Source organism: Numida meleagris, chromosome 2 (assembly GCF_002078875.1).
Source record: "Numida meleagris isolate 19003 breed g44 Domestic line chromosome 2, NumMel1.0, whole genome shotgun sequence".
Taxonomy (NCBI): Eukaryota; Metazoa; Chordata; class Aves; order Galliformes; family Numididae; genus Numida; species Numida meleagris.
The window spans coordinates 32,823,518-32,841,946 of record NC_034410.1 but is presented as its reverse complement, the minus strand read 5'-3'; the positions used below and the strand labels follow the sequence as shown (position 1 = coordinate 32,841,946).

General features: G+C 36.7%; 1 protein-coding gene across 4 annotated transcripts in view; it reads right to left on the bottom strand.

Moving 5' to 3' along the window:
- Window positions 1–18,429, bottom strand: part of TAX1BP1 (Tax1 binding protein 1) — a 51,005-nt gene that overhangs the window by 27,202 nt on the left and 5,374 nt on the right. For all 4 annotated transcript variants that reach the window (XM_021385517.1, XM_021385520.1, XM_021385519.1 and 1 more), the window contains exons 3-5: window positions 9,242–9,344; window positions 7,286–7,473; window positions 6,555–6,713 (exon numbers count right to left, since the gene is read on the bottom strand). In XM_021385517.1, coding sequence (XP_021241192.1) covers window positions 6,555–6,713; window positions 7,286–7,473; window positions 9,242–9,344 — 450 coding nt within the window. The remainder of the gene's footprint in view (window positions 1–6,554; window positions 6,714–7,285; window positions 7,474–9,241; window positions 9,345–18,429) is intronic.

Here is an 18,429-nt window from a genome sequence, read left to right as displayed (position 1 = left end):
CTTCTCCAGGATACAACCCAAACATTTACACACTATGACTTTGCAGCACAGGCATTTCAGAATGCTAGTTTCTTCACTTCCTTGCAACATCACTAGAAGCTGCAAGAAGTCATTCTCATGAATACGTAATTTGAATTGAAGTGCTGGCAGGATACCTATCTAAAACATTTAAGACAATCTTCCTTCATTCAGTGAAATAAATTTACACTAGTTGGTTTAAGAAATATTCATACATAGAACAGTCACTGAATCAATAAAACAGGGTTTTCTCTTTATAGAACGTTTACAGCACCCTTTGGTACTATAATTGCTGGTGACAATTCAAATTCTGATTGTTTCATTTGTATCTTTAAATTGTTATTTTACACGATAGGCTTTCGCTTTGCTTTTGTGTTAAAACAATGAATCTCCCTGATCCTTAGCCCTCAGGGTGTGTAGCGTATATAAAAACAATACAGCTTGATTTAAAGAGGCACTGAAAAAATACTTGATTAATTTACTTTTATGCATGCAGTCTGGACTAGGTACTTATACTGCAGACAGATCACACTGCACAACAGCATCCTGTCACTAACCACAGAAATTCTCCTTATAAGATAGTAGCAGAAGCCAACTCAAACAGATCCCTAATATTTGAATTAAATTCTTTCGTGAAAAAAGCTACTGTGCAGGTAGCATATCCCAGCAGACTCTGGGTTTAGATGGGTATCCTATTAAAACGACCTACCAAGTAGATGAATTAGCTCGCTTCTCAATAGTGAAATAAACTTCCAAAAAGCTGGTGAAAGAACAGGTTCATTAACTTCGCACATTCACTTCTGCCACTCTTTAAGCCAGCGTCACAATGGAAACATGCTGCAGATATTCACAGGGTCAAACAATGAGCTGGTAATTCCTAAGTCTGTTGCTTCCGACTGAAGTTAAATATTTTGGAACACCACTGCTATAGGAATAAGATTTAAAGCCGATCTAACATCAGTTCAGAAGTACTCTTTGCCCACTAGAGGGAGACAGAAGATTGCAAAAAGATCAGCCGTACAAAGCATCCTCGCAAAAATACAGAAAACCTGTGTTTACAAAACTGAACAGCTGCAGTGTCAAAAGAGCAAATCAGTGAAGGACTGATATTATAACTACTGCGTGTTTCTTCTTTTCTAGAAGGTAATATTAAGCCTTAGCAGAGTAGACAAGTGTACTGCTGCCAGAGAGTACACAGTTTAAGTACACGCAAAATTGGGAACACAAAACAAAACACCCACAAAAAGCATGTGTTTAAGAATACTTTTTGTATTTATAATGTATCAGATAAATATTAGAAATATTTGTATTATTTTTTTGGTTATTTTATACATGAAAAGGCAATCAATTTTTTTAAATCAGTGTTCTTCAGCTTTCATTTTACCTTTCAGGGAAAAGCAGCTTAGTAACGCAGCTCTCACACCAGAATATGTACCAGGAAACAAGTGGTCTCAGTAGGAAACAGAAGGAAAGACTTTAAGGTTCAAAGCAACCTGTAGAGTTCTGGTGAGCATGTATCTATCATGCATCACCTTAAATAAAACAATCATAGTGACTAATTACATCAGCATTTTAACCGTGTTGCATTACTAGAGTTGCAAGCTGTATATACAATATGATTCGAAATTAAAAAGTGTTATTATCAAGGAACATCATCCCAGTAAAAATTTCAACTCTGAAGCACTAGCAGAAACTGGTAAAAAAAAGATGTGACATTTCTGAAACATTTCCAGTATTTCAGAATCCCCATGCATAGGAGCAGGGGGTTCAACTTTCATACTTTTTGACAGATGATTTCATGTAATCCGGGGAAAAAGGTGTAGGAGTGGTTTAACCAGCAAGAAAATAGGCTGCAGAGGCACAGCTAGGGCAGCTGACCCACACCAACACAAACGACCATGCCATAGGACATCACGCTCATCAATTTAAAAAGCATGGTAGAGTGCATGCTTCAGCAGGATTGCCGTTACTCTAGGTTGGTGGTGAGCAATTACATTTTTCATCACTTGTTTTTTCTTGGGTTTATTTTTCTCTTCTCACTTAATAAGCCAGCTTTATCTCAACCCCTCAAATTTTTAACTTCTGCCCTTCCCGTTGGAGGGGGAGTTGTGAGAGTGGCTGTGCGGTGCTCAGCTGCCTACTTGGGTTAGTACACACCTGTACTACTGTTTAATCTAGTCAAAATATTATGCAAAATCCATTCTGTTTTGTGTACTTGTGACTCACCAAGCGAAAACAAAAATATGCACATTGTATGTGGAGAGCTACTGAAATTTTGCAGTTTTGCAAGCTTCACTCTGTATACTGTGGAACACAAACACACATCAGTTCATTACCTTTCCTATATGAAGGGCAAAATATAATTTCAATAGACAAAACTTCTGAATGAATTGAATGCTTTCTCTTGGGCCTATCCAATTCCCAGCACAGAGCTGGAAATTCTGCAGGAAAAGCAAAATTGAGCGTGTGCTCCAGCTCCACTGTGAGCGCCAACACTGGCTAACAAACCTGGGTGTCACACAAATATTCTCTCTGTGATAGCAGCGATGAAAATCTAAGAAAACTAGGTTAAAGAACCACCGTGTAGAATACTAATAAGATGATTTATTTTTTTTTACTCCAACACAAAATAAAAAGCTAACCCTAAAATAGAAGCCTTTAGAAACAGGAGGTGACTTGGAGCACTATACATGCAAGACTTGCACGAGAACCAATGTTTCAACAACTCTAATAACAATCACTTTACACCTTGAATTCATTTTTCCACTCATTTTTGGTAGAAAACAATAAAGAGGTCTTGTAAGAAGGCAACTGAAGACTGATCTCCTGAAGAGTAAGGACACTGATAGCAAACTGAAATTTGTAGTTTTTGTGACCTCCACAGTTGCCAGTCAGTAGTAACTGAAACACAGGGACTCACCTTTTCTTAAAACTCAAGAAATGCAAACCTTTGTCTCACAAGCGTGCATACAGTCCACTACTCAAACTTTGTGGAACACTGACTGTACTACATTTGATTTAATTTGGTATACTATGTTCCCAAAAGGCAGAATCTTCTTTTAGCTTGTTTTTTCCTAATATTTTCACCATTACAGAATCACAGAACTGCAGGGGTTGGAAGGGACCTCAAGAGATCGAGTCCAACTCCCCTGCTAAAGCAGGTACCCTACAATAGGTCACACGGGTAGGCAGCCAGACAGGTCATGAATATCTCCATAGAAGACTCCCCTGAAGAGCCTGTAAAGAACTACGTATGAAGTCCCAACAAGTCAAAAGGCAGACACAGAGAACAATACCTCCACTGCCAAGAACTCTGTGACAGTAACTAGGCAGAGAAGAGAGAGCAGTAATCAAGAGTAGGAGGGAATCAGTAGTTTGGTAGAACTGTGACATTGTTCATTTTACAAAATCATTTTTCTACAACATTTCTCATTTGTCCCAAATAAGTCCTGAGATATTTCTGAAAACAAAAGACTAAAAAAATCAGTACCAAGAAAAGGGGAAATTATCCTAAGGGCATGTAAACAAATACGAATATAAAGGAGATGTTAAGAGAACTGTGTTTTAGCAAATCATTTTCATATTACAAATTCAGAGCTTTTCTATCATTAGTTTCACTTCTATTTGTTGCACTGTACCGCAACAAGAAATTCCACAACACCTAGTCACACAATCCAAACTCTGTTCAACTCAATTATATTAGGACCACAAAAATGGTTTGAGGGCTGGAACAACTCTCCTATGATAAAAAAAAGCTGAGAGTTGGGGTTGTTCAGATTGGAGGAGTCTTTGGAGAGACCTCACTGTGACCTTTCAGAATTGAAAGGGAGTTTCTAAGATGCAGAGAGACTTTCTACCAGTGCCTGTAGCAACAGGACAAGGGAATCATAGTTCTTAACCCAAACAGGTCAGATTTAGATTTAGATGTAATTAAGAAATTCTTTCCAAGAGTGGTAAGAAAATGAAAAAGACTGCCCAGAGAAGCTGTGCACATCCCATCCCTAGAAGTGTTCAAAGTCAGGCTGGATGGGGCCATGGGCAGCCTGACCTAGCAGAAGGTATCCTTGTCCCTATCAGATGATCTCCAACAGTCCCTTCCAACCCCAACTCAATACATCCAGACTAGTTTAATATGGTGTAGTTGATAATTTTTTTTTTTAAAACAAAGGTTTAGAGCATAACTAAAAATCCACATGCAGATGACAAGAAAGTACAGGGAATAAAAGACAAGATGAAAGGAAGAAAGAACCCACAGAACTACTTTGTTAAAAATAGTCATTCTGTAACTTAACGAGGGAAGAAGAAAAAGAAGAGCCAAACCAAAACCATCTACATCATACTAAGCACAGGTGGAGATTCATTCTGCTGTTATATAAAATAACTATATTTTAATTACTTAACATTTCAAGGTTATCCTTGTGGTCTTACTTAACAAAAAGTGAATTAATGAACTGTTTAGGATCCTTGCCAATAACAATTATTCATGTCACATGAAGCTGAGTAGATTAGCTGACTTGACTTATTTCAAACAAACCATATGCAGTTATTGTAATAGAACTGAGTGCTGCATAACTGCTGCTCAGGAATCTTTAAATCAATCCATTAACCCACTGTACAGTGTTCCCAGCAAAGATAAATCATACAACCTCTTGTCCTGTTGTTGTATTGGAGTAGGGACAAAACGAGAGAAAGGAAAAAGGAAAGTCATCTTTTGGCGTCAGAGGCTTGAGAGAAAGTACTGTTTATTAAACTTTCTAATGATGAACAAGTCAAATTACCGCATCAGATTTAGCAGATGCAAATTTAATTTTCAAGAGTAATACTGGATTTATATTCTGCTTATGTATATAAACAAGAATGTATACGTGTATACACACAAACATATGCAAAAAGTTTCAACTGAGCAGAAATTCTTTTATAAGTGAAAAACAGTATAAAAGAAGCAAAATGAGTGTCAAAGACTTAAGCGAGACAAAATAAATGCATGAGTTAGTAAAATGCTATAGTATTCCAGATAGGTGGAACTGCATCAACCTCCAACCAGACTTCCAGTTAGCGCTTTTATTTTAACTGAGCTATAAGTTCTTCACACTGCATCACCATCCCAACTAAATACAAAAATAGAATTTAATTTCAGGAATGTTTTAACCGCTAAGTTCTGGTATCTTAACAGATAAATTATTTTTGTTTATAGGAATTCACAGCTAAGCATGAGAAATATCATGACATTTTTGTTCCTAACTACTCTTACTGGACAGCTGTCAAAATTCCATCTGACAAATTGTTCTAAAAATGCATTCTAGATCTAATGTGGACTAGAACTGACAATTTTTTCAAGCAATTCTTTTAAATTAGAACCTCAAATAACAATGGAAGGTACCTATGTAGCCCACTCATTTATCCATCACGCTTCTGATTCTGCAAATAGGTGAAATGCATGCTTTCGAGTATTTAATTCTAGTCTTGTTAACTTAAACTGGTCCTCCCATGTGCTTGAAATTAAAATAATTCTTTTATAGGATTTTATACTTTTTTCCTAAAACAGATCTTATCACTGCCATTTTACTTACCTAACACTGTAGCTCACTGCATTACGACCAAACAAAAGTAAACAATAAAGTCTCAAATTCCTTCAACAAATTCCTTTCTCCCAAAGGTTTATCATGCAGAACTGTTGACATACACATACTAGTACTTCAAAATAGCCTATTAACTGCTGTCCACAGCTAAATTATATAGGCTTCATTACTTCAAATTTGTCCATGTCACCACCTCCCTCCCACATGTTTTTAATCTTCTCCTAAAAGTTGTTTTTTTTAAAAAAAAAAAAAGAGCAGCAGCTTAAATATTTATATCAGTTTCAACTTTTGTGCGTCTTTGTTATGGTATACATTTACTCCTTACCACATGTAGAATTTCAAATTAAGCTTGCTTTGGTTCAGGCTAGATTTATATTTCCATTATCAATTAAAACTAGAACTTAATTTTTAAGGTTTTCTCTTTCAGAATCATTAGATCTTTCTAAAACGTTTTAGAGAAGAGTTAACTTCTCACTCTTGGCATGTTCTGGCAGTAGCATTCTTGATCTTTGTCCTGACCAAGTCTCAATCCTTGTTTTAATACCAACATATTTCTGAAAATTTACTATTTATTACCACTTTCAATACAATTCTGTGTAACTTTTCCTTAACAAGAGTTATTTGAAAAATCATCCTCCATTTTAAGGTAATGTAAGCAAACTTTAAACTATCAACTACTTCTCCAAAATGAATTCCACAATTAAAGGTCAGACATCTGGTAACAGTTGTCATCGATTACCCTACCATGCCTGGTACCAAAAAGCTTAAATATTTTAACCATTTTACGACATAAAAGGAATAGTGGCAGGAGGTTAATTGGAACTGACCTATTCTAGTGTAAATGTCTGTCTAACTGCTGAGGGGTTTTGATAGCTGATTTTCACCCAGTTTAACTGGTTCTTGAAAAAACAGGATTACAGACGTTATGAGTTGGCTTTAATCGATACAACAACTAACCTTCTGCTCTGCTTGCAGTTGGTCACATCTCTGCTTTTCAAGGTTAAGTTCTTTTTCCAGTCTTTCAACTTGATCTCGGAGTTGTGCTGTTTCTTTCTCCAGAACAGAAGTAACCTTTAATAGCTCTTCTTTTTCTTTTACTATTTTTTCAATTTTAAACTGTAAAAAACAACAGAATGCTTAGTGATTTTTTCCCCCCTTGTTTCCTTTACGCTCTTTATTCCTTTATGCTCTTTATCCTCTTTAAGTGAAGTGCTTTTACTGTACCATATTTGCTGTCACTTGGAAAGAGCTAATTAAGACAATAACAGCTTGGTGGCAAAATGGCTGCTTAGTGTAAACACACACAAAGGAACAATGTTGGAGGAATTTTGGATGAAACTGAAAAAACGATAAAAGCTTTCTCGCAAATGATGTCTTCCCCCCACCCCACCCACAGTCCTCTTACTTGGAGAGTACAGACTGCAGTGATGGACAAGCAGGCTACGCAGAGAGTGTAATGCCATACCTGTAACCTGTTTAAATATTGATTCGTTTAACATGTAAATGTTCTCAACTCCAATCTAAAACTGAAAAGCAAGCCAGAAATATATCCATTTTATGTATAACCTAGAGTATTTTCCTGGTCTGTTCCTCAAGATTATATCCAGTGTATGTTTGTGTGTACGTAAGTACGTATAAAATGAAAGAACATATAAATTGATAATTCTTTAGGAAACATTGAATCAAACCTCAAGAAGTCCAGCTTTTGTGGTCACCACTAACATGTCAGAGTTTCCTTCGTCTTCCATAGTGAGCAATTCTTCAACAGGAGAAGAGGTACGGAACTGGAAAGGTGTGCTTGCTCCACGGATTTCTCCTTTATGAGTCACGTAACAGAACTGGTAAAATTCTCCATCATCATTTGGTAGGTAATATCCTATCAAAACAAATTCAGATTTGAAGAAATACTCTACACAAATAAACCCATTTTGCTAGTCTCCACGTAGAAATACATTATCAGACCCCGTATGACTTATGAATTTCATTCTCATTATCTGCATTACAGTACAGACATAGATAATCACAACAGTAAACAGGAAAAAGTCATCCTTCTCACTAGTTTTGACTCTCCTGAAGTTTCTCCTAGTCTTTCATTTACTTCCTTACTGTAAGACACAGAGGCCTAGGATAGTATCAGTTAACAGACACTATATACGCACATCACCTTACATATACTAGCTATAACTGACATTTATATTCTTATTGAATGCAAGGACAGTTAACACATCCCAGCTATTGCTACATGCAGGTACAGATAAATCCATTGCTTTTAAACAAGACAATAAACTAATAACAGTAGTTATTTCAGGATTTTAATACTCTATTTTTTTCTATATATTTTAAACAATACATCCACACTCGCACACAAAGCCAGCTCTAGGAAAGTGAAAAAAAGAACATGATGGTAGATAAGATTCTGGTAGTAAGCAGAACAAAAGCATTAAACAACTTTAATGGTGGTGATCTTTTTACATGCAAGTTGGAACATTTAGACTTTTTAACATCTACAAAATCCTGACTGTGATTCTCTGTTATGAATCTATCACCAGTAGCTTACACTGACAGTCGCTGCTTTTTAAAATATGAACAGATAATCAACTCATGCCATGGGTAACTAATTTTACAGATGTGGGTTTTTTTCATTATTTCCCTTTCCCGGGCTGAAAAGCCTGACAGAAGGAAGTTCTGAAGGTCATCTAGCCCAACTTCCTGCTCAAGAAGAGACTGCTGTCAGCAGAAGTCTAGGCCTCGTGCAGCTTTGTCTAACCAAGTGCATGGAACTCTCATCCTTCCAAACATTACTGGGATGCCTCTTCAAGTGCTGCTACTATTAATTCTTCACGCCATTTGGTGAAAAAGTTCTTCTTAATGTTAAACCTAAAGCACTTAGGCCACAATCTATAGCCATTGTTCCTTTTCAATGCAGTCAGCCACTAATGAGAAGATTATATAACTGTTTATACAGAAGGTTCTTAACTTTGATTTTCCTCATTGCTCTCTCTGTTCATTTTCTACTTCTACCACATCTTTTTGAGACTAGGAAGGTAAGGAAAAGGACCTGATATCCATGTGAAAATGTAGTTACACTATAAACTTGTAGAGTGGTGTACCATTTTCTGTTTTGTTCCGTATTCTTCTCTTAAGAACTTCAGCAATTTTCAGCAATTCCTCCCTGTCAAAAGGCTCTCTGAAACTCTGAACCTTCAATAAACTCTCATTTACATTATTTATCCCTTCTTTCTCTGACCAGAACCACTTTATATCAAGAATGACATCTGAAGTCCATAGACTAAAGACATGTGAAGCCACAATGCATTAAGAGATGCCAAGATTAAAAAACCTCAGCACTGATTAAATGACATCACTTTGTGTTTGGATAGTTTGCAGTTTCTCTTTCCATCAATCGTTAACACTGTCCAATTACTACATAAAAATATAATGATTCACGCAATTACTCATACAATTTCCTTGACATCTAAAATAAGAATGAACTTCTCACTGGTAATTGAAAAAAGACTTACGCAGAAAATTCTCTCCCAACATACGTTTTTAAAGATCTAGAACTATTCTACAACCCTAAATATCTTAATATATAAATACATTTTTTTTAAAATGCAGGCAGATACTGTTTTGTTTAAATTCACCTTGAAAGGTCAGGACACAGTTGACAGTTGAACCTTCCACATAATTTTCTGGCATAGGTGACCACAGAAACGTGTAATAATCTCTTGCAGTACTCCAACCAACCTAAAATAAATTGAACCATAACAACGAAAACAAAAAAAAGGGAAAAAATATTAAGCAGAAAAATATGCTATATACAGTTAAGATATCACAGCCTGGCCTTTACAACATACCATAATATGCATATTTCTTATTCAACACAAAATAAAAAGATACTTAACAATGTTTACAAATCAGGAATATTTTAACAAGCATGTCAAAGATTTAGCATGAATTTTATTAAGCTTGTTACCTAAGTCAATAAATGTGACTAAGGTAATAAAAGGGTCCATATAAATTAAAACACCAGACAGTTTTCAGTATACATTAAACTCCTATTTGATACATTTACTTTTTTTCTGCAAAGATACACTGAAAATATAAAAAGATTAATTCAGAACTTCATGTTGAAATTTTCCTAGTGCACATTCTGCCAATGCTCACGATTTTATGTCCACAATCCAACAGGTCGATCATAAAACAAGAAGGAATGAAAAAATAGCTCTTCCCTACTGAAAAGGCAAAATTTGATAGGCCTAAGCTAGCACTTTTTTTTGTTTTTTTTTTAACAGTTTCTGCAACATTAATGATCAGCATTTCACACTTCCATACATACAACACGTTATATCTGCAGGAAGATGATAAAAAGGCGTGAAAGCTTAGTTCAGCCGTATTAATACAGTTTCCCTGCTAACTTCAATAAACGCCACTTTTCCAGTTTTTCATAAAGACCACAGGTTCTTACAATAGGAAATAGCGATCCCCCAAAGAAATATATTCCAACAGATTTGAAATAGAATCACAGAACCATTAAACTTGGAAAAGACCACTAAGATCACCCAGCCCAATAAACCCATTTCCACTATCCCTACTAAACCGTGTCTCTCACTGTTATATCTACACACTTCTTGAACAGCTGCAGGGATGGTGACTACAGTACCTCCCCAGGCACCCGTTCAAGTAAGTCACCACTGTTTCTGAAAAGAATTTTTCCCTAATATCCGACCTGAACCTCCAATGGCACAACTTAAAGCCATTACTTCTTGCCCTGTCGCTGTTACCTGGGAGAAGAGGCCGACCCCCACCTCAACACAACCACCTTTCAGGCAGTTGGAGAGAGCAGTAAGGTCTCCCCGAGCCTCCACCAGATTAAACAACCCCAGTTCCCTCAGCCACTCCCCATAAGACTTGTGCTCCAGAGACTTCATCAGCCTCATTATCCGTCTCTGGACATACTCCAGGGGCCTCAATATCTTTCTTGTAGTGAGGGGCCCAAAACTGAACACAGTAGTCAAGATACGGCCTCATCAGTGCTGAATACAGAGGGACAATAACCTCCCTGCTCCAGCTGATTACACTGCTTCTCATACAAGCCAGGATGGCATTGGCCTTCTTCGTCACCTGGGCACACTGCTGGCTCACGTTCAGCCAGCTGTCAACTAACACCCCTAGATCCTTTTCTTCCATGCTGCTTGCCAGCCACTCTGCCCCAAGTCTGTAGCATTGTATACACACATCTAAGCCTGAATCTCAAAGCAATTACTTACTATAAAGCAAGTATTACTAACAGAACAATAATAGCGTAGTGGTAGTAGATTAGAACACGTTCCATTGCACTGAAGAAAGTACCAAAGACTTAGTCAAAAAGAAGATGTAACTGTTTTTGCAGTAACTGGGTATGGTGTCCAGGAGTAAAGAAAGAAAAGGGACAAAAGGTCCACCAAATTTATCAGCATTTCAGAAAGGAGAGGAAAATAAAAGACAAAAAAGTAATTAAGTTGCCAGTTAGGATTTCTAGAACTCCAATAGGAAAGACCTCTAAACTTTGTTCATACCAAATCCTCCTTTAAAAGGGATAGATTGGAACAGTGTATTTTGAAAGGACTAAGAACTGTTTTTAAGATGTTGTTTGCCTAAAAAAAGAAAGAAGAAAAAGGTGCTTATATGGGTAATGAGAACAGCAGAATTCAAAGCAATTAAACAGCAATTATATAGTTAAACATTTCAAGTAGTATATAAAAAAATAATTAGCATTGGTAAAAAAAATTCTGAAGACATTATTCCATAGCTGTCTAATACAGAAGTACTACTTCACTCTGTATTAACGTTAGTGTGGCAATAGTTTTTTTTTCCCCATAAACATTAAGTCATTGCTCTGAGATGACCAGGCCTTTCATATATTAAAAAAAAGCAAAGTTGAACAACAGCAAAAGCAGATCAAATCTTCCTTTTGCTAACAGTAGGCACATCTTTAAGGCAAAATTCATTAGAGAGAAGTTGGGCTAACTTGATACAACCACCAAAACGGAACCAACTGTTCTACCTTAAGCCTATTCTTAGCCAAAGTTTTGAAGATTTCTGTGATATCCCCTATTGAGGAACTTTTAAAGGCATAAATGAAATGAGTTCTCCTGGGGCTGTTATTCCCACATTGTAAAATATTTCAGAAGTAGGAAGGAAAGTTCTTCCGGCAACTTGGGGGGACAAAAGCAAGTTTTCTGTAATAAACATCCACAGGAAAAATATTCTGCAAGTCTTTCACATTAGTCATCTTTTCAAATCTAATTCAGATGCAAATACTCCTTCCTTCACTGAAGTTGCTTTCACCTCTGTAAAGAGGAACACATACCATTATGTGTTGCCCTACAGCACAGAAAACATTTTAAATGTAGAAACTGGATTCTCAATAACTGGTCTTATGAGGGGCAAGGAGGGGGTGGGAGAGGGTTGTTGTTGATTTTTGTTTTAATTTTAGAAGGGAAACACTCTTTACCATGTTTGTTCTGAACAGAGTAATTCAGTCTCTTCATAATACTCTAGTTTTTCTTTGATTTAAAAACAATGGGAAAAAACAGCAATTTTTTTTTTTTTAAATCAACACATGTACTTATTCTGTTTTCGTGAGTAAAATTGTAATTCCTCCTGATTATCAAGCACTTCAGAAAACATAAGAGAGAGGGAGCAAAATCCAGTGGATACAAAACGAAAAAGTGGTTCCTAGCATGATCCCCCCCTTTAGGTGTCCAACTCAGCCTCCAACTAAACCTTTCTCCCAGACCGAAGTATTTGAAAAATTAAAAATAAATCAGACATTGATCTTTAAACTGAATAACCTACCCTGAAACCAAAAGCGTTTTGAATACTTTATTTCTAACAATAACACACATGAATTTTTGTAATTTGAATTTTAATTAAGCTAATACAAAGACTAACTACGTAGAAAGCAAGTTAACCAACTTTTCTGGCCTGTTTTTGAGTTGGTACCATATTTTCCACACGTAGTATGTGGGCTATTGGTAAAGAAAGAATTGCAACACATCACAAGCCAGCGGGCAATACCCTGAGAAGTTTACCAGACACATATTTTCTCCCTCAACTTCCCCTATTTCTGGTCACCCATCATCTGCTTCCCCTACCAAAGCTCGTATCTTACACTTTTGATTGCTAGAAACCAGCTACTTCTAACAAGGCACATGCAAGGTTATCTGCACGAGCAGATTTCCCAATAGTTATTTTCATACATGGGATTTCAGAAAACAGGCTTCCCTGCTAGGAATTACATATATAAATACATGACAATGCAGGGATGAAAATATGAACAAATCTCATCATTCTCCCAGTTACATAAATTAAGAAAATAGAAGGTTGTGTATTGCACAGCAAAGAACTTAATCTAGTAACATTATTCCACGTTTTTCCTGCTAAACCATGATTATCCATACTTTCACAGGATTACTTCTTAAGTGAAAGAAACAAGGAGTAAAACCAAAGTAACTATATGCTGAGAAGAAAATAAATATAAAAGTAATAGGTGTTATAAGTCAAGGATCTTTATCTTGAAAAGAATTATTTTTCTTTTTAAAAAAATCTAAAAAATTAGAGTAAGATTTTCAATATGAAAGCAAAACAGTATCTACATCAAAATAGCTACAGACTTTGTTGTTGTGCCAGAACTCAGTGGGATTCCCTTAAAGTAACTTCACATCAGTTAAAGAAAACGCATCATCAACTAACATAAACCCACAACTCCAAAGTGCAAAGCAAGTATACACTAGCAGATATGCAGTTGCTTCCCACCAGGAATTGAAAATGAGAAATTTCAACAGGACACACCGTGGAACTTCCTGTGAGCAAGGGTGAGTAGAAAAGGCACAGTTTACAATTCTAAAACAAAATCAATACACAGGCATTGGCAAATAATACAATATCCCCATTCAAGCACAGAAACATAATAAAATACACAAGAACTCTGGCACAAAACCTTCTGAATTTTAGAGGAAGAAAAAAGAGAACTGTCAGACTATGCACAAGACTTGCTATGAACTCTGACCTCAAGTTCACCATCCAATGACCAATGCACTGACGGGCTGCAATGACGCCACTACTTCTCAAGGAATTCATTGAAAACTAAACATTGAAAAGTTACAATCATAGAATTCTTGGACTAGATGGCCTTTAAAGGTCCCTTCCAACTTTAACTCCCCTGCAATGAACAGGGACACATACAGCTAGATTAGGTTGCTCAGCACCTGGTCCAACCTGACCTCGTGTGTATCCAGGGACCGAGCTTCCACCACTTTCCCAGGCAATCTATTCCAGTGCCTCACCACCCTCACTGTAAAAGACTTTTTCCTTATATCCAACCTAAATCTCCCCTCTTTAAGTTTGAAACCATTTCCCCATGTCCGATCACAGCAAACCCTGCTAAAGAGTCTGTCCCCTTCTTTCTCACAGCTCCTGTTTAGATACCGAAAGGCCACCCTCAGTTCTCCCTGGAGCTTTCTCTTCATGCTGAACAGCCCCAGCTCCCCCAGCCTGTCCTCACAGGAGAGGTGTTCCATCCCTTGGATCATTTTTGTGGCCCTCGAAGTTCTCTGTTTAGTTAAAAACTCAAAAAAATATTCATGTTCTTATTTTTCAGCCAAAAGAGAAAAACAGACTTAGACGATGCAACTCCTCTAAACTAATATGACAGATCTATGTTATAACCAGAATTAGAAATAGTTTCTGCTACTAACCTAGTACTTCATACGTCCTTCTAGCCTCTATGTTTATCTAGTTTTAATTCTCACAAGCTTTACTCAGAAAACAGAAAGTTGTGTACACGATCCAATGCTCTTGTTTCCAAACATTAACAGATTAACAGCTCAGAACCCAAATCCCACTTCAGCCATCACTACCCATGTTTTCAAGCCAAACACAAAATACACAGCTAAACATCACATCTCCTACAAATGTCATATCCAGATTACATTACCATGTACAATGTGTTACCCAAACAATAGTCACATAGTTCACTTTCTTTTCAGAAAATAGACAGCTTTAATAGGCCATTATAGAGCAAACCATTCATTCTATTTGCTACTCGTGAGCAGAAGGGCTTTTTTCATTTTAAGACCTCATAAGCTACTTTTTAGTCACATAACCTGTTCTGTAGTCACAGTGGAAGTGCCAAAATTTAGTAAACTCAAGGAGATGAACACTGAGTACTTTTCAGTCTGACTGGGTTGGTGGGGATGACTCAGCTGTTTGCAATACCCATACCACACATCACTTCCTTCCACTAATAGGTATGTAGCTGTCAAAGTTGGTTCTTCTGTGCTGCCCTGCACATTCAAGTCCTTTTCTCACCAAAATGGCCCACAGTACATTTAGCTCCCCCCATTTTTACATTTTACCCACAGTATGTTTCCGCGTTTCACCCACAGCACACTACCAACAAACAGCGAGGAAAAAAAAGTTAGCTGACTATTTAATAAACTAAGCAATGCAAAGAGGAAAAAACACATAACAGCACAGTTGGGAACTGTGCATATGCCTACACTTATTGAGGAAAAATAACGACCAACTATTTTATTTTGATCTATTTCTTTGACTTCCATCTGATTTATCTTAACTAGATTTTCTGAAGTCCGTCTTACAGCTGCACAGCGTTTACACCGTAAAAGTATTTTCAAACTTCCTTTTTTATTTCTTGAGTTTTACATGAATGTGAAGAATAAATACACTTTTTTTTATATACTATTTCTTTATAACACCTTGACAAAGTTCATCAATTCAATCTGGAGGGTGACTGCTTCAAGGAAGCACTGTTGTACGAGAAGCTCACTCAAGCCTTTCTTCACTGGCATCCAGTAGTTCTCATACAACCACAAGAACAGGACCTTTCACTCTGCTCCAATGGCTAGCGTCTTACCTAACTACACAGCACGCCTACTGCCAACAGATCAAAGAAGCAAATCCAGGAAAGACCTGTTTAACTGAAGCAACACTGACACGTCCAATGGGTATTTATTCTAAATACCTAATATGATGCAACTCTACAAGAACTATCAGAGTTGAAGTTAATGCCTTTTTGTTATTCAGAAAGGAAACTATGCAGTTTGGAATATAATTTGGCAAAGTACCCTTCGGTACCGCAAGTATAAAGTAACCTCCCTCTGAAAGATGGAAATCACATGCCTAAACCCCAAAGTTGTCCATCTCTGCTGAATGTTACGAACACATACAGGCAACCTTTTAACTCAGGCTATTGAGAACATATGGTACTTGTTGCTGTATCAAGGTACTATCAGGTTCCTAACCTATTATCATCTCTTGTTGGTTGTACTTCTATCTCATAGTTGAGAAGAATACGTGAAGTGACATTGACAGAGCGCCTAGACCATACGATCAACTTTCTCTCCTGCTAGGTATAAATCAAAATAAATACAGAAACAATACGAACACTCTAAAAGAAAACCTGGTACACATGAAAATGACCGTCCAAGGAAACGTCATGACAGATCAAAGAGTAACAAAGTTACTGTTTGCTTTAAGAGATAAGAATGAATAAGTAGTAAAAAGAAGTGGTTGGGTTTAAGTAAAATATTAATTTACCACATTTCATGAAAACCATATTAGCACAACCTTCTCAGTTCAAAATTGCTACCAGCTACTGACCATTTTGTTATGTCACTTGTCTCTTAACACACAAGCCTACTACAGCAAATATTTTTAGAAAATTAATGACACTCTAAATTGAGTATGAAAATTTCTTATTAAAATAACATCATGTAAGCCTATCTAGTGAGGAAACTGTGAAAGACATTACAGTGGACTTAATTTTAAAATTACTTTTAAGAGAAATATTTAAATTATTTGAGATATGTCTTTCTAAAGAAGACAAATGAAAAAAGAACAGAACCACTAAAATTGGTGGATACAATAATTCTCAAAACATTCTGAATTCCTGTAATTCTTTCCCTACTATTTCAAAAACAGGACATACTGGTCACTATGCATTCCTGTATCTATCATGTCGTGCTGTGCAGTGATGATTCCATGCCAGAAAAAAAAAAAAAAAAAAATGTACTTCAATACGACTGTGGTCAGTAACACATCCAGCTGTTGCCCTATACTTCATAATGTGATCTGTAAATATGGAAGCAATTGCTATCTAGACCATCAACTTATGACACAACCAGGACTTTGAAACTGCTCACACAAGTTGCATTGGTATTTGCAGTTCAAAGTTCACACAGAAGACTAAATAACCCAGAGGACTGCAAAAAAAAAAAAAAGCGTATCCATAGTCTTGTCACAACCCAACAGCCAAGCTGTTAGCCGTCCTGTCAATCCACCACAAATTTTACAGATCACAGACAAGCTAATTCCAAGGTTTGCTATCAATCAGTGCACTGAAGGGACAGAAATTAATCTGCACGTAAATACACGTACTGCACTGATGCACAAACAGTAGCTGAAGTACAACCTAAATAATGAGCACCTTTTCAGAGCAAGCCTGTACTTCTTGTGTTCAAATAACCTTTCAAGATTTTCCCAACCCTGGTTATTCATTTTTCCATACATTAAGCTACCAGAAAGTCAACCATCATTTTTAGATTGTGGATATTAAAAATGTGCACATTAAGAATGTATTTCCTTTCCTTCTCTAGGTCTACATTGTGGCAGTCAATACCAATGTACATCTATAATTAAAGACAAGACCCTATCAGAACAGCAACGTCAATTACTTTAAAAATGCATTATTATTATTGGAACCAAGGAACAGAAAAGATTTGATTAGTTTATGATGAAGCATAACTGAAGCCATTATATTAAAATAAGTAAGATTCCCACCTGATATCACAGGTTTTTCCAGAATGCTGGCCTCTGCAAAATTAAGTCTTCAGAAACCTAGATACTATTACAATGCACACCACAAACACATACACCTATAATTCTGCTCTCTTGAAGCAACACGCCTTATCATGTCCATAACATTACTTTACTGTGCTTTTGAGATGTGTAGTAAAACGTCATCTACTGCACACTGAACATCTGCCAGCCCAACTTGCATACATATGCCCTACATGGAGTCATAAGCAATTCTTTCTAAAAGCCAAACACTTCTTTCCAAACACTTCTGCAAATCTGGACATTATATATTAATAATGCAAAAAAAAAAATCATGTGGCCGTATGATTATTTCACTTTATCATAAAACAAAGTAACAAACTGTAGGCTTCCCCATGCAGAGACTAGGACCACCTACCAGCCAGCCAATCTTTGCAAGCAGATGTAGAACACATACTAATTGTCTTCCCTCATTTCAAAGGTTTCGATTTGGATTACCCTACGGGCCTTTCCAAATTTGAACTCATCAAAGAGAAGGGGAGGAGAAGGGGACATTGAGCTTGGATCATTCTGGGAGTACAAATCTCCTTTTAAACCTATCAGGAACAATAGGCCTGCTCCCTAAAGGCACTATAGGAACATCAGGATCTTCTGCATAGAATCCCTTACTAGAGGGAAAGCAGATCTCAGATTCTAGTTCCCATAAAATAGCACAAAGAGGAATTTGGGAAGCACATGCCAAGCACTAGACCAACATCAAACTGTGAAACTGCTTAGTTTTGTTTTGTTTTTTTCCCCTTGGTAACAAGAATGATAAAACTGATCGAGATCTTCTGGTGTTTCATTACAAATGACCCTCCAGAGCATCACAATAGCAGCAAAGAAATAGCAGCAATGCACGACAACAGACTGGGAGATTCAGTCAAAAACATCCTGCCGGGAACAGAGCAGAAAAAGAAGGATACATACAAAAAAAAAAAAAAAAAAAAGA